The sequence below is a fragment of the Macaca mulatta genome, chromosome 11, assembly GCF_049350105.2.
Source record: "Macaca mulatta isolate MMU2019108-1 chromosome 11, T2T-MMU8v2.0, whole genome shotgun sequence".
Lineage (NCBI taxonomy): Eukaryota > Metazoa > Chordata > Mammalia > Primates > Cercopithecidae > Macaca > Macaca mulatta.
In genome coordinates, this window is record NC_133416.1 from 103,262,951 (window position 1) to 103,288,128 (window position 25,178).

The window sequence follows — 25,178 nt, forward strand, 5'->3', positions numbered from 1 at the left end:
TTTTAAAAGCTATGCGCACGCACACACACACACACACACACACACAGCCTGTTTGTGATTGTATTTATGAGCTGTGAATAATCTTCTGATGCCCCCTCCCCTACCCACCTTTAGGGTCTCTTTCACTCACATTGTCTGTATATTTTCCAATTTTTATCTTTCCTCTCTATTTCCTAACTGATCTCTCTTTTATAGGCCATAATATGAAGCTAAATTATATTCCTATTTATTGTGGTCATCTAAAGGAGTTTTTGCTTTCTGTTCTAGGTGCTTTTAATGACACGAAATTAATTTTTATATTTTGTGGTTTTGCAGGCTCAGTCTGCTTTTATAGTATATTATTTGTGTCCACATGTATCATTTTTATGGTAAAGTTTGCTGGGCAGGAAAAGCGCCTTTCCTGTCTTTGTATGTTCCACAAGACTTAACACAGAGGTTGTAATAAACGTGTATAAACGAAATTAAGTAATTAAGGACTCAAAACAAAAGCCTGTGCCTGGCAGTGTTTCCACAGCAATTGGTAGCAGGAAGCGACAAGGCTGAGAATCACAGACCATCTTCCATAAACTTGATTCTGTCTCCAATTTTGGTCGCAAGTTGCTTGTAGACCCCACCAGACACTGCTGAGGGGTGGGAGGGGGCATCCGGAGGGGCGGACACTGAGCTGAAACCTGTTTTACCTCAACGAGTTTGAGTTTGGATCCAGGAGCCTTTCCAACCTATCCTTCGGAAAGGCGTTGTGGGAAATGTGGGCGGAGGTGCCAATCGATCCTCCAGTCTCGGCTCTAGCCTCCCTCAGCCCGGTTCCGCGTTATGTCAGGGACCGTCTGGTAGCGGATCCCGGAACGGAGCTGGCCAACGGATAAGTGCGCGGCACCCGCCACCTCAGGGTGGCGGCACCCGCGCGGACCCAGGAGCACCTCCCCTACCGAATCTCCCTCCTCCCCACCCCCAGGTTCCCTTGGCTCGCGGCCCTCCGAGTCCCGGGCTCCCGCCTCAGAACCTGTGGGCAGATGTTTCCTCCACTCAGTACCCTCCCGGGGCTCTGCCTCCAGGCTCGCGTCCCAGCACCCTAGGCAGAGGTTTCCCCCACTCTGTCCTCTCCCGGGATTCTACCTTCAAGCTCCGGTCCCTGCCCCTGGGCACAGCTTTCCCCTACTCTGCCCTCTCCCGGAGCGCTATCTCCAGGCTCCCACCCCAACCCCCTGGGCAGAGGTTTCCCCTATTGCCCCCCTTCCGGGGCTGTACCCCAGGTTCCCGTCCCTCACTCCCGAACACTCTGGGCGCCCTCACCCCACCACCCCTTGACCCGCTTCCACATAACCACGTGATAGACACAGCTCACTTTGCTCTCTCGGGGTGACCAAACTTCAGTTTCCTTATCTGAAAAGTAGGGACACTAGTCTCCATCTCGTTTACTCAGGACGGGACAAGACGACCAAAAAAGAGAGGATTCCTCATCAGGTTTACTACTCATTGGCATTCTTGCAATGCTTACCGCCCCGGTTGCTGTGGTTGAGGGAGGCGAGCAAAGGGCAGCGGCTGCGAGCGCCCGCCCCCGCCCCACCCTCCCGGCACCGGGCGGCGCAGGCTGCGGTTTTTCGTCCTCCACTGAGTCCTGCCAGTGGCCGGAGCCCGGTGGCCTCCCGGAGACCCTCGGCGCACGGGGACATGGCAGGCGGCCACAGCCTCCTGCTGGAGAACGCGCAGCAAGTGGTGCTGGTGTGCTCTCGCGGTGAGCGCTTCCTGGCGCGGGATGCGCTGCGCAGCCTGGCGGTGCTGGAGGGCGCCAGCCTGGTGGTGGGCAAGTAAGTGGCCGGGCGCGTAGGGTGGGGGCCGCCACGGGCGGAGCTGGCCTCTCTTCCTCTCACTGTGCGCTCTGAAGGGAAACAACGCCGTGAAAGCGTCCCTGCACAGAGACACATGGGCAAGCCAGCCTTTGGGGCACCTGTTGCTAACACGCTCTGCTGCTTGGGGTTGTCATTCCGTTTAAAGAGCTCAGAGAGGAACATCCCATTGGAACGCATTGGGGTCCTGCCTCTGCTGGTAAAATATCACTGTCCAACCATCAGAAGGGGTTGAGGTCCTCCCCAGTGCTTCTTAAAGTGAGGCCAGGAGACCATCTTTGTCAGGGTGGCCTGTGGTTATTTTATTCTTACGCCAGATTTCTGATTCCACCTGCGTCCCCAACTCCCTATCCCTAGAATTTTAGAATCAGCATCACTGGGGCTGGAGTTCTGAGACCTGAATTTTTCAAAAGTACGTTTCACATCCCCCTGGTCTCGTACACTAAAGCTTTAGAAACACAGAGAACATGTAGACGATAATGGCCCTGAGTGATAATAAATCAAGATTTGGCTATCAGAAAACAAGATATTTCTCTTACTCTTCTGAACTTCCTGCCAGATCTGAATAAAAGAACAAAGTTTGAGGGCGACTTAGGGTAGCAAGGGAAGTTGGATGAGAATTCAAATCTAAAGGGCCCTACGGAGCCACAGTTGCACACCATGAATGAGTCTCACAAACTGACCACGGCTTATCTGAGGCAGTTTAGGATTGTGCAAGAGTCCAGCTTTTGAGGTACTGTGGGTTGGTTTAATTTTATTTATTTATTTATTTTCACTGTGTCGCCCAAACTGGAGTGCAGCGGCGCAATCTCAGCTCACTGCAACCTCCGTCTCCTGGGTTCAAGCGATTCTCCTGGCTCAGCCTCCTGAGTAGCTGGAATTACAGCAGCCGCACCACCATGACCGGCTAATTTTTGTACTTTTAGTAGGGAGAGGGTCTCACGATGTTGCCAAACTGGTCTCTAACTCTTGACCTCAAATGATTTACCCGCCTCAACCTCCCAAAGTGCTGGGATTACAGGCATGAGCCACTGCGCCCAGCCTATATATACATATATATATATTTTTTGAGACAGGTTCTAGCTCTGTCGCCCAGGTTGGAGAGCAGTGGCTTGATCTCGGCTCCACCTCCAAGGCTCAACTGCAACCTCCACCTCCCAGGCTCAAGCCATCCTCCCAGCTCAGCTTCCCGAGTAGCTGGGACTACAGGCGCGGGCCACCAGGCAAGGCTAATTTTTGTATTCTTTGTAGAGACAGTGTCTCGCCATGTTGCCCAGGCTGGTCTCGAACTCCTGGGCCCAAGCCATCCACCTGGTTTGGCCTCCCAGTGCTGGGATTACAGGCATGAGCCACCACGCCCAGACTGATTGGTTTATTTTTAATTAATAAAGGGATGAAAATATTCCCAATTTACTATAAAAATATTATTTAAAATTTTGCTTAGAAAGTTGAAAAATATCTACCTGGGTTGGGACTGGAGTATCTTATAAAAATTACATCAATGAGGCCGAGTGCAGTGACTCATGCCTGTAATCCCAGCACTTTGGGAGGCCGAGGCAGGTGGATCACCTGAGGTCGGGAGCGTGAGACCAGCCTGGCCAGCATGGTGAAAGCCGGTCTCTACTAAAAATACAAACAGTAGCTGGGCGTGGCGGTGCACGTCTGTAGTCCCAGCCACTCCGGAGGCTGAGGCAGGAGAACCGTTTGAACCGGGAGGCGGAGGTTGCAGTAAGCCAAGATTGCACCACTGCACTCCAGCCTAGGGGACAGAGTGAGACTCCGTCTCAAAAATAAATAAATAACTAAAATTACACTAATGCACCAACATGAAATCTCGGGTTCCAAGACATGTTCTATGTTCACATCAAAACCACAAAATGTAGGGAAAGCAAAAGAAAGGAATTGATGTGTGGTCTGGCAGGTGGGGCTTTTTCATTCCAGTCTGCTACGTTGTTCTCAGAGTTTGTTGGATTTATTACATTGAAATAAATTTATAAGAATATCAAGAACTTTGCCATTCAAATATGATTAGCTCAGTACAGGATGTTGCTGTTTTTATTTTCACTTACTATCATCACTGTCTTATATATCAAGTTGGTACAAAAATCAAGTATAGAATTGGAATAATTATCTGGTGATTCGTGGTGCTTTGACGTATATCTCCCACCTTCATTATCTGAATATTTTAAGGTAAAAGTGCTTTCAGGGTGAATTATTTAGGTGATTGTCTTAAATTGTCACATCACTTCCCTTATGCAGAACCTGTGTGTTCAAAGACAACTTGATCCAGCTTTTCTTTTGGTAGACAAGAAGAACACAGGCTGTGAGTGTGAGTGTGTGTAGGGGGAGGAGTACTGATTAAAAGCACAGAGAAGTGGAAGAAAGTTCCATTTCAAAGCCCAGAAATGGATGGATTTTAACTGTGTGTTATTTTTTTTTTCAACAAGTATATATATACCATGGTGTGTCCTGATTAGAATGAATCTCAGTGAGATCAACTAATAGTCAATCCCCTATAAGCTATAGATATATAAAATGAGTCCTGGAAAAGAATATGGTTTGAGAGTCACCAGAAACTCCCGCTTCCTAAAAATAAATATCTCAGTGATTGTCCGCCACAGGGTGTAGATACCACCATTGTATTCATTCATTTAGGTCTCTAAAGGTATCTCATTCTTAAATTAAGTTCTCTCTCTCTCTCTCTCTCTCTCTCTCTCATTCTGTGTGTGTGTGTGTGTGTGTGTGTGTGTGTGTGTGTGTGTGTGTGTGTGTTTGTAGGCTGTAGTTAATCTTGAAGAAGCTCCCAGTTGTGGAAAAGAAGCACAAACTGTCAGTAATACGTATCTTTATAATTTTAATGGCTACCTTAAAAAAACACTTTTGGGGGAATGCTTTTTGTTAGTTTCCTTCAATAACTGTCCTCATTATGTCTTCAACAAAGGACATAAACCTTTATTCAAACATAGATAGGCCGGGCGCGGTGGCTCAAGCCTGTAATCCCAGCACTTTGGGAGGCCGAGACGGGCGGATCACGAGGTCAGGAGATCGAGACCATCCTGGCTAACACGGTGAAACCCCGTCTCTACTAAAAAATACAAAAAAATAGCCGGGCGAGGTGGCGGGCGCCTGTAGTCCCAGCTACTCGGGAGGCTGAGGCAGGAGAATGGCGTAAACCCGGGAGGTGGGGCTTGCGGTGAGCTGAGATCCGGCCACTGTACTCCAGCCTGGGCGACACAGCGAGACTCCGTCTCAAAAAAAAAAAAAAAAAAAACATAGGTAGGACTCCACCAATGAATGAGAGAACCACACTGTTGAAAGGTAGATAAGCATGGGATTAGTGGGGTCAGGAAGAGGATCCAGTGCCCTTGAAATTCCCCTCCTGCACAGAAGGAGAATGTTAGAGATTTATTTCTTAGGTCTGACTTTGTTAAAACAACCTCTCTTAAAGCAGCGTCAGTCATCAACTCTTTGCATAAGAGCATTATCTTTGTTCTTTCCCATTTAAGGGTCAATTTCTAGTCCTGCTGGTCCTTTCCACCACCAGATTCACTGCACACTGGGTAGATTATGTAACTGGGCCAGATAAAAGCTGTTAGTGATGAAGAATTGTATTAATCAGGATACTAAATTCTATTTCAAGACTTAATTTCTTATTCCACCCTAAGTTTATCCTCTCCATGCCCCCATAATCGTTATTTCTTTTCCTATCGTAACATCTTCTCTTTCCATCCGGTTTCTTCTGCTCCTCCACTCTTACATTTTGTTAGGTTACCCCAACCACTTCTGCCCCAGTTCTGAATCCCTTATCCTAACTGCTTTTCACAACACATTCCAGCTCTCAGGTTAATAGCCCTGATTCTCCATGTTGGAAACACGAATTTGCTGTAAGTGACCAAGACCTAAATTAACATTGGCTGAAACAAGATGGAAATATATTTCTCTCCTATGTGAAAATCCAGACATAGGAAATGCAGGGCTAGTTGATTGCAGTATTCCATGGGGTCCTCAGGAGCCAGGGCCCTGCTGCCTTGCTCTCCCATCCATGGCCCACTTTCTTACACTCACTCCATGACCCAAGATGGCCACCCCATCTCTAGTTATGGTGTCTGCGTTCCAGCCAGTAAGAATAGGAAGAGAAGACAATCCTACTAACTAGACCTTAGTCTCGTTAGCCACACCTGGCTAGCGGGAGACGGAGAAATGTAGTCTAGATTTTGGGTCGTCATGTGTCCAGCTAAAATTTAGGGCTTTACTAGTGTAAAAAAAAGAGAACACTGATCTTGGGGAACAAATGGCAATTGTCTGCTACGTATGTTTGATGTTTAAAGTTTTTTTAATTGTAAATTTTCATGGTACATAGTAGGTATATATATATGGGGTACATGAGTTATTTTAAAACAGCCATACAATGTGTAATAATTATATCAGGGCAAATGGGGTTTCCATCATCTCAAGCATTCATCATTTCTTGGTTTCACAAACATTCCAGTCATACTCCCTCAGTTTTTCTAACATGTGCAACATATTATTGCTGATTGTATCCACCCTTTTGTGATGTCAAATACTAGGTCTTATTCACTGTATCTAACCATATTTTTCTAGCAACTAACAATCCTCATTTTTCTCTTCTCCCCTTATATTCTTCCCAGCCTCTGGTAACCATCATTTTACTCTCTGTCTCCATGAGCTCAATTGTTTTCATTTTTAGCTCCCACAAATGAATGAGAGTATGCCAAGTTTCCTTTCTGTGCCTGGCTTATTTCACTTAACATAGTATCCTCCAGTTCTATCCATGTTGTTGCAAATGACAGAATCTCACTCTTTTTTTATGGCTGAATAGTACTCCATTGTGCATATGTACTACATTTTCTTTATCCATTCATCTGTGGGTGGGCACTTAGCGTACTTCCAAATCTTGGCTATTGTGAATAGTGCTGCAATTAATATGGGATGCAGATAGCTCTTTAATATACTGACTTCCTTTCTTTCGCATATAGACCTACCAGTGGGATTGCTGGATCATATGGTAGCTCTATTTTTAGTTTTTGAGGAGCTTTCATACTGTTCTCCATAGTAGCTGTACTAATTTACATTTCCAACAGTGTACGAAGGTTCCTCTTTCTCCACATGCTCGCCAGCATTTGTTATTGCCTGTCTTTTGGATAAAAGCCATTTTAACTGGGGTAAAATGATCTCTCATTGTGGTTTTGTTTGCATTTCTCTGATGATCATTGATGTTGAGCACCTTTTCTTATACCTGTTTACCATTTGTATCTCTTCTTTTGAAAAATGTCTATTCAGATCTTTTGTCAATTTCTTAATCAGATTATTAGGTTTTTTTCCTATTGAGCTGTTTGAGCTCCTTATATATTCTGGTTATTAATCCCTTGTCAATTGGATAGTTTGCAAATTATTTTCTCCCATTCTGTGGGTTGTCTCTTCACATTGTTGATTATTTTCTTTGCTGTACAGAAAGAAGCCTTTTAACTTGATGTGATCCCATTTGTCCATTTTTGGCTTGGTTGCCTGTTCTTGTGGGGTATCCCTCAAGAAATTGTTGCCTGAACCAATGTCCTGGAGAGTTTTCCCAATGTCTTCTTTGAGTAGTTTCATAGTTTAAAGTCTTAGATTTAACCCATTTAGATTTTATTTCATTCTTTTGCATATGGATAGCCAGTTCCCTAGCACCATTTATTGAAGAGACTGTCTTTCCCCCGATGTATATTCTTGGCATTTTTGCTGAAAATGAGTTCACTGTAGATGTATGAACTTATTTCTGGGTTCTCTATTCTGTTCCATTGGTCTATGTGTCTGTGTTTTATGCCAGTACCATGCTGTTTTGGTTACTATAGCTCTGTAGTATAATTTGAAGTCAGGTAATGTGATTCCTCCAGTTTTGTTCATTTTGCTGAAGATGGCGTTGGCCAATCTGGGTCTTTTATGGTTGTCTTGAACATGGCTAGAGATGCTTTTCCAAAGACTCAGGTTCAAAATAGAAACACAGTAAATGTTGACTAATTAACACCAAAGGATCTGAAATCATATTTTAAGTCACTCATCAGATTTCTAACAAGATTTCTCCAAATTTAGTAACTACTTCTTGATTTTTCTTCAGAGATGGGTTTATAAAAGCTATTGGTCCTGCTGATGTTATTCGAAGACAGTTTTCTGGAGAAACTTTTGAAGAAATAATTGACTGCTCTGGGAAATGTATTCTACCAGGTATTTACCTCTTTTTCAGTAAAGGTCTACAAGTAGCTTTAACAGTAGCTCCTGAAATGTAAAGAGGAAGAGTAACAGCTTATTTTAAAGTCTCAAAATAATATTTTAAAAATCATGGTTCCATGTATTGAATTTCTATTATTGATTGTCTAGCTGCTTTCAAACATGGTTTCACCTTGAATCCTTATAACTTCCCTGTGTGGGAGGTATCATTATCTATACTTTACAGTTTAGAAAATTGAAGGCTAAGGGTGAAATATGTTACCCAAGGTTCCTAAACAGGAAAAAGGCAACCTAGGAATCAAGCCCATTCATTAGACTCCACTTCTTCCCACTCGCATGCTGAATAGAAACCAGCTGTGTTGTGTTTAGGTTCAAAAACAGTCAAAAGAACTTTATTAATCCATAGGAGCAGTTTCATAGTTTCATAGGAGTAGTTCCAATGGCATAGGAGAGGCTAACAAGGCAGCTGCTGTCTCTACTACCAGAAATACTCTAAATTTGAATAGGGTGTGAAACAAAGGATCCAGCTCTGGGCAGAAGAAGAAAAAAAAAGTGCTAGAGCTTTCACTGCAGTTCACTTGTATCTTTAATGATTGACAACAGAATCAGTTTATTAACCATCATCTCCTACATTAACTATGTTGTATGACTTCATGTAATCATCCAAAACAAGTTTCACAAACTTTGAGTTCTACAGAAACAAAAGGGCTTCATATTTATATCTTATTTTTATATAAAATTTTTATGCTTTTAGATGTTTATTGTACACATCTGACAGAGCTTCTATCTGATGGGTTTTCATTTGTTTGTTTATTTTGAGACAGAGTCTCATTGTGTTACCAACGCTGGAGTGCAGTGGCGTGATCTTGGCTAACTGCAACCTCCACCTCCCAGATTCAAGCAATTCTTGTGCCTCAGTCTCCTAAGTAGCTGGATTCCAGGCATGCACCACTATGCCTGGCTAATTTTTGTATTTTTAGTAGCAACAAGGTTTCACCATGTTGGTCAGGCTGGTCTCGAACTCCTAACCTCAAGTGATCTGCTGATCTCAGTCTCCCAAAGTGCTGGTATTATAGGCATGAACCACCACGCCTGGCCTTCCTTATGATTCTTGAGGGTCAGGAGACAAAGTCAGGGTGAAATGTTACGAAAAAGAGGTATATAGCAGAAAACAATCTGAGTAGGGGCTTTTGATTTTAGTCCAATCAGAGCCAATAATGAGTCATTTAATCCATAAGATATCTAAAATATTTTGGAAAGAAACACTTTGCTGAACTGTACCTGGATAAACAACAGTTTCAAGTGATTGCTTTACAGTTTCTCCTTAATTAAAATACATTTCTTTCTTGAAGATAGATTCATCTTTCTGATTTCATATTTTCCCTTCTCAGAGTTGCAGGGGGAGGGGATTGTAGTATTATGTTTTCATATCCAGATTATTCCTTGTGATAAGGTTCATGGTTTTGCTTAACTAGGGGGCTTGACAACCTGATTTCAAAGTTTATTTGGGCCAGGTGTAGTGGCTGATGCTTGTAATCCCAGCACTTTGGGAGGCCAAGTCAGGTCGATCATTGGAGGCTGAGGCGGGCAGATCGTTTGAGACCAGGAGTTCAAGACCAGCGTAGGCAACATGGTAAATATTGGCCTGTGTGGTGGTGCACGTCTATAGTCCCAGCTACTAGGGAGGCTGAGGTGGGAGGACTGCTTGAGCCTGGGAGGTCAAGGCTGTAGGGAGCCATGAGTGTGCCACTGCACTCCAGCCTGGGTGAGAGTGAGAACCTTTCTCAAAAATAAATAAATACATAAATAAATAATAAAATAAAATAAAACGAAAGCTTATTTGGTGAGCATGGACTTACTGAGCAAAAGGAGCTGTATTTCTGTAAGGGATATTTTCATCGTGTTGCATCCCCTCCTTCATTAAAGCTTTTCTAGACCAGCCACACAACAGGGCGGTCTTCTTTTCTCTCTGTCAGGGGAACCAGACAGACAAATTCTTCCTTTCATGTTCCTTCAAAATGGATGGCTACCATCACGCTTTCCCCAGAGCAGCAGGGTGTAGTGCTGCTGTTTGCCTGCTGTCTAAGTGTTCTCTATTTCTTAATTGTAAGATAACTTGATTTATTGATTACAGGTTTGGTGGATGCGCACACACATCCAGTATGGGCTGGTGAAAGAGTTCACGAATTTGCAATGAAGGTAACTGCAACAAATCATGGCAAATCAAAATAAAGCACAAATATGAAGTCTTTTGCTGAAGAGTTAGCAGGCTATCAAGCTTTGCAACATATGTCAACATATTTTTAATGGATATTTTTACTTGCTCGGGCATGGGAAACAAATGACAACAAAACTTATTTATATCTGCCCCATATCATTGTATTATACACAGGGCTCTTCCTGCCCACTAATGTCTCCCTCTCTTTCCTTCCACACATTCCCCTTCCAAATCACTATCTCTAGTAGCCTTTGAAAGGGCTCCAAGGAATAGTTTGAAAATCGCCATTCATTGGAGTAAAGCTTGGAAAAATATGTTACTAATCACAAAAATAAAATGTCTTATATTTTTCTCTTTTTCAGAAAACTGAGACTTATTAAGAATCACAAAATGTAATCTGTGTTAGTCATATATCAGCTGTAGCCAACTTCTAAATCCCTGGTTGGAGCAATTTTCACATGTGTTTTAAAAAAAGAAAGAAAAAAAAAAAATGTGCCTCCTGGCAGCTAAACTGGCTTATTTCAGGAAAAGAAAAAAAAAAAATTCTTTTCTTCAGATATCATGTACTTCTTCAACAAACTAGAGCTGTTTTTAAGACTGTTTTGTTGGCCAGGCGCGGTGGCTCAAGCCTGTAATCCCAGCACTTTGGGAGGCCGAGGCGGGTGGATCACGAGGTCAGGAGATCGAGACTATCCTGGCTAACATGGTGAAACCCCGTCTCTACTAAAAATACAAAAAAAAACTAGCCGGGCGTGGTGGCGGGCGCCTGTAGTCCCAGCTACTTGGGAGGCTGAGGCGGGAGAATGGCGTGAACCCGGGAGGCGGAGCTTGCAGTGAGCCAAGATCACGCCACTGCACTCCAGCCTGGGAGACACAGCGAGACTCCGTCTCAAAAAAAAAGACTGTTTTGTTAAATCACAGAATTTCAGAGCCAAAAGCAGTCCAATCCTCATTGTACAGATGGAGAAAGAGATTTACAGTCCAGTCCTCTCATTGTGCAGATAGAGACAGCCGGGTCTAGAGAAGGGAAGAATGTTGACTAGGGCCACCAGATGGAGGATGGCAGAACACAGATGAAAACTCTGGCCAGGAGACCCCAGGCCTGCATCCTTTCTCTGCACCATACTCCTTGCTGCCCAGAGCAACTGGAGCCCAGTGGGACCCCAGAAAGAGCCTCTTTGAGTGACAAAGGTCAAGCTCCAAACTCTGATGGCCAAATATTGAGACAAGGAGACTTCCCGGGGCCGCTTTAGTGGAGATCTGAATAATTGCAATGGGGTTCCCTGCAACTCCTGAATTGCCTAAGCTTTGTTTTCTCAAACAAGCTGAGGGATGGAGGGAGGGCTGATACTTAGCAAGTACACATTGTGGGCTGATTGACTTGTTAAAATATTGCAATACTCCTGTGCCAGGTTATTTTTGTTGTTGTTGTTTGTTTTGTTTTTGTTTTGTTTTGTTTTTTTGAGACAGGGTCTCGCTCTGTCACCCAGGCTGGAGTGCAGTGACCCGAACTCCACTCCCTGCAACCTCCACCTTCCGGGTTCAAGCGATTCTCCTGTCTCAGCCTCCCGAGTAGCTGGGGCTACAGGTGCTCACCACCACACTCAGCTAATTTTTGTATTTTTAGTAGAGACGGGGTTTCACCACGTTGGTCAGGCTGGTCTTGAACTCCTGACCTCTGATCTACCCACCTCGGCCTCCCAAAGTGCTGGGATTACAAGTGTGAGCCACCGTGCCCGGCCTGTGCCAGTTTTTAATTGCCACTGCTCTGAGATCCCAACAGGCCACTCACCACATCTCCCATCTCTACCACTCCAGCGTCTTCCCCGGACCCCTTTGGAGCTCCCCACAATCCAGTGTCTGGCAGACTAGGGCCTTCCAGGACTGTGTATCCCAGCACTTTTCTAATCCGATGGATTGGTGCCCGTGCCATATGGCTTCTTAGTCTTTACATAATATTGCCCCTGGAGGTAGATTCTTCAGACCTCCCTGCAACTTCCTCGCATTTGCCGGCCTAAAGGTGAGGCGTGTGTTCAGTTGGCAGGGGCCACCTACATGGAAATTCACCAGGCCGGAGGAGGGATCCACTTCACCGTGGAGCGCACGCGCCAAGCCTCAGAGGAGGAGCTGTTCCGCTCCTTTCAGCAGCGTCTCCAGTGCATGAAGAGGGCTGGCACCACGCTGGTGGAGTGCAAGAGCGGATATGGCCTCGACCTGGAGACCGAGCTCAAGATGCTGCGCGTGATTGAGCGCGCCCGGCGGGAGCTGGACATCGGCATCTCGGCTACATACTGCGGGGCTCATTCAGTGCCTAAGTAATCTTAGCCAGTGGGGACCGGGTTTTCACTCAGAGCATTGAAAATGAGCCCCGGGGGTGGAGGTGCATTAGCACTTTAGCTCTTGCAGGGAGATGGGTAGAAGTCTTTGGAAAGACCTGATTCTAATGGCCACTTATCCCGCAGACTCGGTTTTAGGAAGGCGATCCCTTGGCCTCATCAGTCTGCTAGTCCTTTAATTATGATAGAAAAGCTGTTTCAAGCTCTTTGGGTTAAGAAAAAGAAATGGCCCCTTGTAGGTCTTTTAAAATTACACATATTAATTTGAATAATTTCCCATGATAATTAATTAGCATTTCTAAAAGCACTTTAGAAATTAATAGTAACACTCTTTAGGAGGTAGTTCAAACCTCGTGGTCTAGGTGACTCAAAGGGGTTCGTTTTTGTTCATCTGTTTGCTTTCTTAACAGCAAACATTTTTGTTTTGTTGTTGTAAATGATTTTTAGCCTTCCCCTTTATCTAAAAGTTCCTCCTACATGGCCTTACCGTAGAGAACTCTGTTCCTTTCTGCACTTGCATTTTACTTGTCCAGAGTTCCTTTGGGTCCTGAAATTTCTAAATAGGAAGGCTCATGGTTCCAACAGCCAATTGAACTATCTAAAAGAAACCCAGGACTTGAACATGCATAAGGTGCCTCCAAAGTCTTAGTGCGGTCTTAAGCACTAATAACTTAGATATATAAATACAATACTACAGATTTACAATCATTGTTTAAAAATCTAATTGTTTGCCGGTGCGGTGGCTCAAGCCTGTAATCCCAGCACTTTGGGAGGCCAAGATGGGCGGATCACTAGGTCAGGAGATCAAGACCATCCTGGCTAACACGGTGAAACCCCGTTTCTACTAAAAAATACAAAAAACTAGCCGGGCGAGGTGGCGGGCGCCTGTAGTCCCAGCTACTCGGGAGGCTGAGGCAGGAGAATGGCATAAACCCGGGAGGCAGAGCTTGCAGTGAGCTGAGGTCCCGCCACTGCACTCCAGCCTGGGCGACAGAGCGAGACTCCGTCTCAGGAAAAAAAAAAAAAAAAAAAAAAAAAAAAAAAAAAATCTAATTGTTTAAATTTCTTTTACATTTATCTGATTTTGGAAACTTTGGAAAATAAATTTATTTTTTAGGCCAGGTGCAGTGGCTCACACCTATAATCCCAGCACTATGGGAGGCCAAGGCAGGTGGATCACTTGAGCTCAGGAGTTTGAGACCAGCCTGGCCAACATGCTGAAACCCCATCTCTACTAAAAATACAAAAATTAGCCAGGCGTGGTGGCCCATCCCTGTAATCCCAGCTACTCAGGAGGCTGAGGCACAAGAATCGCTTGAGCCGGGGAGGCGGAGGTTGCAGTGAGTGGAGATTGTGGCACTATACTCCAGCCTGGGCGACAGAGTGCTCAAAAAAAATGTCTTTTTTAATTGACAAATAATATATTATTGTGTAGAGTATGTTGTTTTAAAATATGTATACATTGTGAAATGACTAAATCAAGCTAATTAATATATGCATTACCTCATATTTACCACTTTTTGTGGTGAGAACACTTAAAATCTATTTTTTAACAATTTTTAAGAAAACAATACATTGCTATTAGCTATAGTCACTGTGTAATGGAAAAATATAAATATTTAATGTTAATAAAAATTAACCCTTCATGTTAATTATCATCTTCGATCAGAGGAACTAAAAAAGTAACATTAAAATTTATTTTTCAAAATTCACAAAACTAGTTACGTGGAAAAGAAACATAAATATTTAATATTTCCAATGATCTTTATTATAAGTTTTTAGCATTTATATTTCTGAAATTATTAAAGCTTAAAATTTCACTGAGACTCTTGAGACATTCTCTATAGAAAACAGTAGATTTTTTTTCAAACAGAATATAAAGTGTATAACAGTCTGCTTTCTTTTTCAGTAGAAAATAGTGTGGCATGGTGGAAAAGTCTCAGTTTGAAGATGCCAGACCTGGGTTTGAATCCAGCTTGGCTACTTCCAGCTGGGTGATTTTGAGGTCATGACTTAACTTTTCTGAACATGAATTACCCATCTGTGAAACAGAGCTAAATGCCACCCTATTCTATATGATTGTCTTGAGAATTAAAAATAACTTGGTAGGCTGGGCATGGTGGCTCACGCCTGTAATCCCAGCACTTTGGGCGGCCGAGGTAGGTGGATCACCTGAGGTCAGAAATTCGAGACCAGCTTGACCAACACAGAGAAACCCCATCTCTACTAAAAATACAAAATTGACCGGGCATGGTGGCACATTCTTGTAATCCCAGCTACTCTAGACCGAGGCAAGAGAATCTCTTGAACCTGGGAGGTGGAAGTTGCAGTGAGCCGAGATCATGCCATTGCACTCCAGCCTGCACAACAGGAGCGAAACTCCGTCTCAAAAAAAAAGAAAGAAAGAAAGAAATAACTTCTGTAAGTGTCTGTCTCTCATAGTCCACCTCTACCCACCTACCCAAATGGTTTTGCTGAGTGAGAGCCTTCTGTGTGCCAAATATAGGGCTAAAGTTTCACAAAAATTTTCTTCATCTGCCAATGAGCCTCTGAGGTCTGCATCTTGATTCCCATTGGTAAAACCTGCGCTCAAATAACAGCTAAAGAGCATCTCCTAAGTTATGTGACCACCATGTGGTAGAACTCTGTGTCTACCTGACTCTAAAAGCCCAGGCTTTTCTAACATATAACTACTGCAGAACTTTATTTTATCTACTCTTCTTATTATTAATTTTTTTTTTAGAGACAGAGTCTTGTTCTGTTGCCCATGCTGGAGTGCAGTGGTGCAGTCATAGCTCACTGCAGCCTCAAACTCCTGGGCTCAAGCAATCCTCTTGCGTCAGCCTCCCCAGTTGCTGGGATTATAGGCATGAGGTACCATGCCCAACTCCACCACAATTTGAGAGAGAATTTCAGAGCCTCGTACTATCCTCCTTCCGCATGTCCCCAGATGGTGAGACAGAAAGTCTAAGGCAAGTGCTTCAGGAAACATTGTGGAGGAAGAAAAAGGCAGGGTGATAACTGGGCTCAGGTAAGGGGACCACAGGTAGGTTATCAGGGGGAGTGTCCAGGATGACCTCTGAGTGTCCTTTACAGGAAGATTATGCCTTTTTTTTTTTTTCTTTTGGAGACAGAGTCTTGCTCTGTCGCCCAGGCTGGAGTGCAGTGGTGTGATGGATCTCAGCTCACTGCAACCTCCACCTCCCTGGTTCAAGCAATTTTCTTGCCTCAGCCTCCTGAGTAACTGGGATTACAGGCACATGCCACCATGCCCGGATAATTGTTCTATTTTTAGTAGAGGGTTTTTGCCATTTTGGCCAGGCTGGTCTCGAACTCCTGACCTCAAGTTATCTGCCCATCTTGGCCTCCCAAAGTGCTGGTATTACAGGCATGAGTCACCGCACCCAACCAAATTAAGATTTTCAGCCAGGTAGCCTTGCTGGCATCCCCAAAGGTAACACAGGTCTGCCAGAATGGATGAACTATTTGAGTCTCTGTGTAGAGGGCCAGTGCATATAGAAGTCTTGTCAATACCTCCACTATGTAAACATGGCCCAATAGTTAAGAGCCCAGAGTCATAGCTTTGAGTCTTTCTCTACCTTTCTGAGGCTTGAAGTCATTTACCTCTACTGCTCCTCAGGTTCTTCAAATGCCAGATAACCCTATCCTTTTGTTTTTTGTTTTTAATATTTGCCCATGTCAATCTCATTTTCTTCCCCCAGAGGAAAAACTGCTACTGAAGCTGCTGATGATATCATCAATAACCACCTCCCAAAGCTGAAGGAACTTGGCAGAAATGGGGAAATACACGTGGACAATATTGACGTATTTTGTGAGGAAGGTGTCTTTGATCTCGATTCCACCAGAAGGATTCTTCAACGTGGAAAAGACATAGGGTTACAGATTAACTTCCATGGGGATGAACTCCACCCAATGAAGGCTGCTGAGGTGTGGCTGACTTTTAGTTTTCCCCTCATCAACATTCATTCTTGCACATTCATGCTATGGGAAACTTAATTAGTTTCTTCAAAGCCCTCTGAAAAGATACTGAATGGGGAAATTTGTTTGAACAATGTACAGATTGGTCTGGTTGAGACTTGAAAACCCTGACCTCTATTAAAAACTTACTTTTTTGCTGATCATTTACTTTCATTATCATCCACTGGTGTATTAATAGAAAAAGAATTGGCCGGGCACAGTGGCTCACGTGAGCCTGTAATCCCAGCACTTTGGGTGGCTGAGGTGGGCTGATCACGAGGTCAGGAGATTGAGACCAGCCTGGCTAACACGGTGAAACCCCATATCTACTAAAAATACAAAAAATTAGCCAGGCATGGTGGCATGCGCCTGTAATCCCAGCTACTCGGGGAGGCTGAGGCAGGAGAATCGCTTGAACCCGGAGGCAGAAGTTGCAGTGAGCCAAGGTCGCACCACTGCACTCCAGCCTGGGGGACAGAGCGAGACTCCATCTCAAAAAAAAAAAAAAAAAAGAAAAGGAAAGAGAAAAAGAATTACCTCAGTGATCTCTTTTACTAAATTTCTAATGTATTTTTCTTAGCACACAAAGCCACACTGGCACAGTATATTAATTTCACTTGGACCTTTTCAGATCTTTCTGTGGCAGCATCCAAATCATTTTAGTGGAGCACACCAAAAATAGCCACAGGATGATTTTCAAATTCATATATCTTTGCTCAAATTAATTCACTTATTCATCCTTTCAACAAATATTTGAATGAATACTGTGTGCCAGGCACTGTTCTAGGCATTGAGAATTCAGCGGTAAGACAAAGTCCCTGCAGTCCTGAGTCTAGGCTTCTCTCCTCTAAAGCCTTAGACCTAAATAAACAACTGCCTTTGGAGCTTAAAGACAGATATAGATACCCCACCTGCGCGCCTCTCAACTGCATTATATCCAGCTTGATCTCTTAGCATTGTTTCCAAGTCTTGTCCCGTTTTCTGCTTCAGTGAATGACACCATCACCTGTCTGTTGCTTAAGTCAAAATCTTGGATATCATTTTGACTGCTGCCTCTCCCTCACCTACCACATTTCGTCCAACCACCAATTCCTCCCAATTCTCCCAAATAGCTCTAGATCCCCTTCTCTCACCTCTGATCCATAGAATTTTCTGTTTCAGAAAATGTCTGAAGGATTTGTGTTTAAGAATAGTTTTTGAAGTAGCCCACTAGCTAATTTTCAAATGAATGCCCATTACAAACCCTTCACCCATTTGGGGGATTGGGTTTACAACAGTTGGTTGGCAAGAAATCTTAATAATAAAACGCTGTTTCTCTTTATGGGAAAAACAATTTACACCGGGCTTGGTGGCTCATGCCTGTAATCTTAGCACTTTGGGAGGCCAAGGCAGTTGGATCACGAGGTCAAGAGATCGAGACCATCCTGGCCAACATGGTGAAACCCCATCTCTACTAAAAATACAAACATTAGCTGGGCATGGTGGCACGCGCCTGTGGTCCTAGCTTCTCGGGAGGCTAGGGGGGAGAATCGCTTGAATCCAGGAGGCGGAAGTTGCAGTGAACCGAGATCGCGCCACTGCACCCAACCTGGCTACAGAGCAAGACTCTGTCTCAGAAAACAAACAAACAAACAAACAAAAAATAATTTAATGGAACTTCATCGATTCATTGTTGCTGTTTGTTAAATCTTTCCCTCTCTGCCCATTCTCCTTAGCTTGGGGCTGAACTGGGAGCGCAGGCAATCAGCCACCTGGAAGAAGTGAGTGATGAAGGCATCGTTGCCATGGCAACGGCCAGGTGCTCTGCCGTCCTTCTGCCCACCACAGCCTACATGCTGAGGTAAGGTCGTTTCTCACCCAAGACCCAAGAGCTGCAAGTACAAGCTGTAAAGACACAGACGTCCAAAGTGCCCAGACATTATTTCATTGCCATTACAAATCCCTTAAAAATGCAGATGAAGAAAACTCAGTTAATGAAGATGCCAACCCTGGCCTGATGTTCGTAAATGAATTTCCCTGAGGAAGGAACTTAGACCCAGATTGCCTTTGTGTGGTAGGATTATTGAGGAAGATGGAGCTTTCTTTTTCTTTTTTCTTTTTTTTCCATGGATTTTGGAATTTTCCAATTAAAAATAATTACTATGCATTATTTTTATAATTAGTAAATAATGAAATAGGTGCAATACTTTTAAATATATGCATAAGATGTTAAAGATATTTAGCAGTATTCAGAATCTGCATGAGCTGTTTTCTAAAGGGATGTTAGTGGGTGCCATAATTGTCACAAATCTTCATAAATCCTGGGGGTGGGAGGAAAGAGAAGACATATATTTTGTAAAATCTCCCCAGATATTTTGCTGTATGCTGCCTATGAATTGAATATACTTAGTTCATCTGTTATTACTGTTGCTCTGATTCTAACTAATATGAGATCCGATGTCTTCTGACCCTTCCCATTGTACCACTCACTTATATGATATCCGAGTTTGTGGTCTGGGAGGCCAGCAGTCAAGAGGAAGTTTATCTTCTCTTAGGACTAGGTGCTTTCTGTGTAGCTAGGATATGTGGTCTTTTGCATGGGGAGTGATTCTGCAGTTAAGACAGTGGTTCTCAACCCCAGGGTAATTTTGTCCCTCAGGGGACACTTGGCAATGTCTGGCGACATCTCTAGTTATCACAACTAGGATGCTACTGGCATCTAGTGGGTAGAGGCCAAGGTTGCTGCTAAACATTCCTCATTGCACAGAACAGCTACCCAAAACAAAGAATTATCCAGCCCAAGACATGAATTGTGCTGAGGTTAGGTAAGACCAGGCTCCGAGTAACTTTTAGAAGGGTGAAGAAAGGAATACTTCAGTTCTTTTCTCAAATCTACTATAATTTTATATGCACATCTATGATATTATACATTTTTATTATTATTACTATTCTCTTAATTTAAAGAGTAAACACAATGTAGACTACAATCAGGAAATATCAATAACTGTTCTTGGTATGACCAATGTCTTATGCATTTCAAGTGTCATCAGTCTAAGTCATCAATCAATATTTATCTCCACCATCCAAGAAATAATTTTTTTTTTTTTTTTGGGAAAAAAAGGCTTTCTTTGGCTGGGCGCAGTGGCTCACTCCTGTAATCCCAATACTTTTGGGAAGCCAGGGTGGACAGATCACTTCAGGCCAGGAGTTCAAGACCAGAATGGCCAACATGGTGAAACTCCATCTCTACTAAAAATACAAAAATTAGCCAGGCATGGTGGCACGTGCCTGTAGTCCCAGCTACTAGGGAGGCTGAGGCAGGAGAATCGCTTGAACCCAGGAGGGAGAGGTTGCAGGGAGCCAAGATCACACCACTGCACTCCAGCCTGGGCAACAGAGTGAGTGAGACTTCATCTCAAAAAAAAGGCTTTCTTTAACTGGTCTTGAATCTCTTGACATGGAGCAAAAGCATAAGACTTTGTGGTCCTGGAGGGCAATTCAGCATTAAAAGTCTGAACCTTGTTCCTGTGCCAGCAGAGGCTGTCATCTGCCATTGCCACAGACAGGTTTAGCCTCCTGTTAGGACCACAAGGGCAGTTGAAGTGAAGGCCACCCTCTGGTTTCTGGCTTCTCGTTTCTGTATTTTTCTGATCTCTGCATCAGGAGAGACCAGCAGGGCCCCCTGCTCTCCCCTGAACCCTCTCTTGACTCTCATTTCCAGAGTAATCATTGCCTTATGCTACTTAAGGACTTGCTTTAATCGTGTATTTTATGTATATTTGCATGTAATATTTAAATGTATTCAGGAAATAGTCACCTTGGTTTTTATGGAGCGCCCTTAATACTTTTACAGCCTCACTTTATTCTCTTTTACCCCTAAGTATTTATGGAAGGGGAGGAGGGACATTCAAATGACCTGCAGGGACATTTGAAGCTGTACCCTTTCCTCACTCTGTCTCTGCTTCACTCACCTTCTCTCATACATTGTTGAAAAACATTTTAAGTGGTCCTACAAGTGATCGATCATAGACTGGGAGTGATTCTAGGGCAAAAATCATCTCTGCTGGACTCTTTCTCTATTGCAGCAGTTATTCCCAAATTAAATCTGTCCTCATTGCTTTAACAAGCTTTCAGGCTTTGCTTTTTTTTGATGTAACACTTTTGAGATATGTCCTAAAGAACAAAGAATATTTCACCAGGGAGGTCAAGGAGATGCCTAATTCAGGAAGAAGTATAAACATTTTACACACTAAATTCTTGGGCCTTCAAGATTTTAAAGGACCTACAAAGATGTTTGAGGCAAAAAACAAAACAAAAAAAACAACAAAAAAGAGGGGTAAGGGAGAGAAATGCATAGGAAATTACAAAATGGAGCTAATAAAAATAGCATATTGTGGCCTGGCACAGTGGCTTATGCCTGTAATCCCAGCACTTTGGGAGGCCAAGATGGGTGGATCACCTGAAGTCAGGAGTTTGAGACCAGCCTAGCCACCATGGTGAAACCCCATTTCTACTAAAAATACAAAAATTAGCCAGGCATGGTGGCGGGCACCTGTAGTCCCAACTACTTGGGAGGCTGAGGCAGGAGAATCGCTTGAACTCAGGAGGCGGAAGTTGGAGTGAGCCAAGATCATGCCACTACACTCCAGCCTGGGCAAGAGACCGAGATTCCATCTCAAAAAAAAAAAAAAAAAGCATAGTGTAACCTCACTTATTATTTAATTTGGGAGTCACCAAAAGAGCTTACTAAATTTCAAAACCATTTGTAAGTTATATTTTCCTCCCTTTGCAAGAATGCCTTAATATGTAAGATGGATGAGATAAACAATCATTAATTAAAAGTTAGGCGTATCTAATTTCAAAAGTCGAATGATAAAAATCAGGAGTCCTGGAATTATATATGTAACTCTACCACTAATTATTTAATCTTGAGTTTCTGCTTCTTCTTCCAGAATATGAAGGCGTTCACTGTCTCAAGTTCTCTTCTGTTCTGAACAGCTATTCTACAAAAGTTCCCATTCTAGAGACTGACATATTTTTTTCCTCGCCTTAGACTGAAACAACCTCGAGCCAGGAAGATGTTAGATGAAGGAGTAATAGTTGCTCTGGGAAGTGATTTCAATCCCAATGCATATTGCTTTTCAATGGTAATTATTTTTTTCATGTGCCTTTCTGAGTAGACTATCTACCAAGCATATAAATAATTTAAAAATATTTCACTAGCTGTTAAAACAGTGTTAAAAATCTAAAAATACTTTCTGTGAAACAAGAAAAAAAGGGGTAGACAGCAGTGTAATTGGATTTTTCTGTCCCAGATAAATGCCTGCAGGCATAGAGAGAGGAGAGAAGCTTCTACGTGCATTATTTTCTGATTCAGCTTTGAACATTGTGGTTTTACAATAACCCATTTCCTTTCTCCAGAGAATAGCATAAACTCCAAGAGGTCTTAGTTAGTAAGGGTGGAAGTGAACTTCATTGTGTGCAGTAAGTGGTCTTGAAAAGTTGTCAATAAATATTAAATACACAATCCCTTTAATAAAGTAATCTTTTCCAAAGTATAAGAACCTTTATGTATAAACTTCGATTTTTCCCATTGCAATTGAGCCAATTCCTCCTATACCTTTAACTGCCTCTATTTGTTGTGCTGTGTTGAGAAATGTTTTAAATTGCAGTGCCATATGTCACTTTCCTCCAACACTTTTCTCTTCCTGCCTTAGCCAATGGTCATGCATCTGGCCTGTGTAAACATGAGAATGTCCATGCCTGAAGCCTTGGCTGCTGCCACCATCAATGCAGCTTATGCACTGGGAAAGTCTCACACACACGGATCGTTGGAAGTTGGCAAACAGGGAGATCTCATTATCATCAATTCATCCCGGTGAGTGTGCTCCCAACTTAGTGTGCTCCTGAATGATCCATCATAGACTGGGAGTGAGTCTAGGGCAAGAATCATCTCTGCTGGACTCTTTCTCTATTGCAGCAGTTATTCCCAAATTAAATCTATCCTCATTGCTTTAACGAGCTTTCTGGCTTTGTTTATTTTTGATGTAACACTTTTACCATATGTCCTAAAGAATAAAGAATATTTTGCCAGGGAAATATTTTATATTGTGCCCACTGAAGTATAGAGATGAGGCCTAAATCCCTTTTCCACTAATTATTAGTGTCAGACTCTGTGTGGACTCAGACACTAGCCAGTCCCCTCTGTGTTGACCCCTTTCCAATGAGCAAATCTACTGACAGGCCCTCAACGACAGGGCGGATCAAGTTTTCAAGATCTCTTCATCTACCTGGTATCTTTTGTAGATTTCCAGGTTTCTGCTCTGTTTACCTGGACTTTGGCCGGGTTGTGCCCTCTGGCATGTGTTTGTGTTTTTCTGCTCGGCTTCTGATTTTCAACTAGCTCCCAACTCTGGCTTGTCACCCTGGTTCTGATTCATTCCCTCTCCGATTTCTCATGCCGACTGGATCCCAAAAGCTTAAACTTAGTTTTCCTGTTCCTGGTGGCTTATCACTCACCCACCCACAGTCTGTTGCCACCTGGGCCTCCAGGGCGATATTAGTCTGTTGTCACACTACTAATAAAGACATACCCGAGACTGGGTAATTTATAAAGGAAAGAGGTTTAATTGACTCATAGTTCTACAGGACTGGGGAGGCCTCCCAATCATGGCGGAAAGCAAAGGAGGAGCAATGTCATGTCTTAAATGGCAGCAGGCAAGAGAGCGTGTGCAGGGGAACTCCCATTTATAAAAACATCAAATCTTGTGAGATTTATTCACTATCATGAGAACAGCATGGGAAAGACCTACCCCCATGATTCAATTACCTCCCACCGGGTCCCTCCCACAATGTGGGAATGATGGAAGCTACAATTCAAAATGAGATTTGGGTGGGGACATAGCAGCCAAACCATATCAGGGTCTTACTGTTCCAGATCTACAAGTCGTAAATCCTATGGCTACTTGACTCTTACAAACCCATTGCAGCCCTTGAACCTCATGTCCTCCAGAGACACCTGCTTTAAAATTCTCTCCATGATCAGAAACCACTCCCTGTATTGAATATAATGCTGATGGTGACATTTATGTATCACTTAATGAAGCAAATATTTTAAGATCAAGTACTTAAATGATATTATTAAATAATGTTTGATTTACCATAGACTAGTTAGTTATGTACTGTTTTTTAGAAAGCCCAAATACCATTGACTGGGTGTAAATAAATGTGTAGGGAATGCATTTTAAAATCAGCATTTATTGATAAAGTAATAATTTTTACTTGCACACATTGCAGTAATTTTTTTTTTTTCCTAGATGGGAGCATTTGATTTACCAGTTCGGAGGCCATCATGAATTAATTGAATATGTTATAGCTAAAGGAAAAGTCATCTATAAAACATGATAGATTTGAAAAGAGAAGACTTTTTGAGTATATGAAATAAGTCAATATAGTTATATTAAAAGTTAAAACACCTTAATATTTACCAGAATTATATCACTTAAACCTAAATGTACTTCAATGTCTTTTTAAGTCACTCAAAAAACCCCAGGGATAGATTTATTTTCATTTAACACATGCATTTGACATATAAACAGGTAAACCTATTGTGATTAAAATCATAAAACATCCAATTATTTCACAAATATTAGTTACAAATATTCCGTAGATTAATATGATGGGGTATCACAAAAATGCCTTTGTGGGGAAAAGTAGGCTTGACTTAAAATTTCCATTTTGTGTCTGTATTTCACGTTTCAGTTTTTAAACTATATTTAGTGAACATTGGGGAATGGAAAGAAATCTAAGTGATACACCCCAATGAAGCTAAAATATAGCCTTCTGTTAAGCAAATGGTATTTCCTTTCCCCAAGTAGTTTATTTTCTAGATGCTTTTCAAATGAATTAATGTCCTCTGATGAAGAGTGTCCTTCCATTTCTAAGGTCTTCTCAATCTCAGCAACAGAGCTTCCCGGCAGCGTTCAAGACACATCATTTAATACACAGGCATAGGGACCTTCCTGAAATGGATGCATTTTTTCCAACTACAATCATGTAATTTTTTTTTGAAATTTAAAAAATTGTTGATTCTTCACATTACAATTGGGTAAAACACATTTGACAGCTCTCAATAAATGTTTGCTCTCGCTCTTATTGTTGTTTCCTTTCAGCCTGGAAGTAGATCAGCGGCGTTGTCTATTCGAGTGTTTTAGGAAATTACAAGATTATTTGTAAAGAGTGGGTAATTATTTACATATAAATGGGTGTTTTTAAAAGCCATGTGAGTTGATTTGAAATCTTTTTAAATGGTTCAGTCATCTTTATAATCACAACTGCATTACCAAACTTGGTAAGAAATGATATGAGAAGTAAAGATTGACTCTCCAAATGATCACTAACGTCAGGTTAATAGAGCCTGAATGAAAGAGGCTTTGCTGTAGTCAATATAAAGCAATTCAAAATGCCCCTCATTGGAAGATTAAGGGTAACATTGCATACTGTTGTCATCACGATGGGGTCTCTGGAGCTCTGAACCTCATGTGATTGTTTAAGAAGTCTTGACACAGTGTGGGGGGCACACAGTTGCTGTGTGTG

General features: G+C 42.7%; 2 protein-coding genes across 4 annotated transcripts in view; one reads left to right on the plus strand and one right to left on the minus strand.

The window, feature by feature from the left end:
• CCDC38 (coiled-coil domain containing 38) overlaps positions 1-1,457 on the minus strand; it is a 67,680-nt gene extending 66,223 nt beyond the window's left edge. The window contains exons 1-2 of one of the 2 annotated variants that reach the window (XM_077954779.1): positions 1,346-1,457; positions 681-1,003 (exon numbers count right to left, since the gene is read on the minus strand). The gene's annotated coding sequence lies outside the window, so the exon portion shown is untranslated. Of the gene's footprint in view, positions 1-680; positions 1,171-1,345 lie in introns of those variants that run through there. The other variant, XM_015152467.3, reaches the window with a different exon arrangement.
• AMDHD1 (amidohydrolase domain containing 1) lies at positions 1,115-24,737 on the plus strand. Of its 2 annotated transcripts, XM_015152469.3 has the most exons (9): positions 1,115-1,808; positions 7,963-8,069; positions 10,207-10,271; positions 12,328-12,605; positions 16,349-16,574; positions 18,320-18,444; positions 21,637-21,730; positions 22,301-22,461; positions 23,900-24,737. In XM_015152469.3, the coding sequence occupies exons 1-9, from the start codon at positions 1,672-1,674 to the stop codon at positions 23,985-23,987; spliced, it is 1,281 nt and encodes a 426-aa protein (XP_015007955.1). In that variant the 5' UTR covers positions 1,115-1,671; the 3' UTR covers positions 23,988-24,737. The 2 variants fall into 2 exon arrangements, with proteins under 2 accessions (XP_015007955.1, XP_077810906.1); XM_077954780.1 differs by lacking the exon at positions 7,963-8,069 and having other exon boundaries at positions 1,608-1,808.
• Positions 24,738-25,178: the final 441 nt, after the last annotated feature.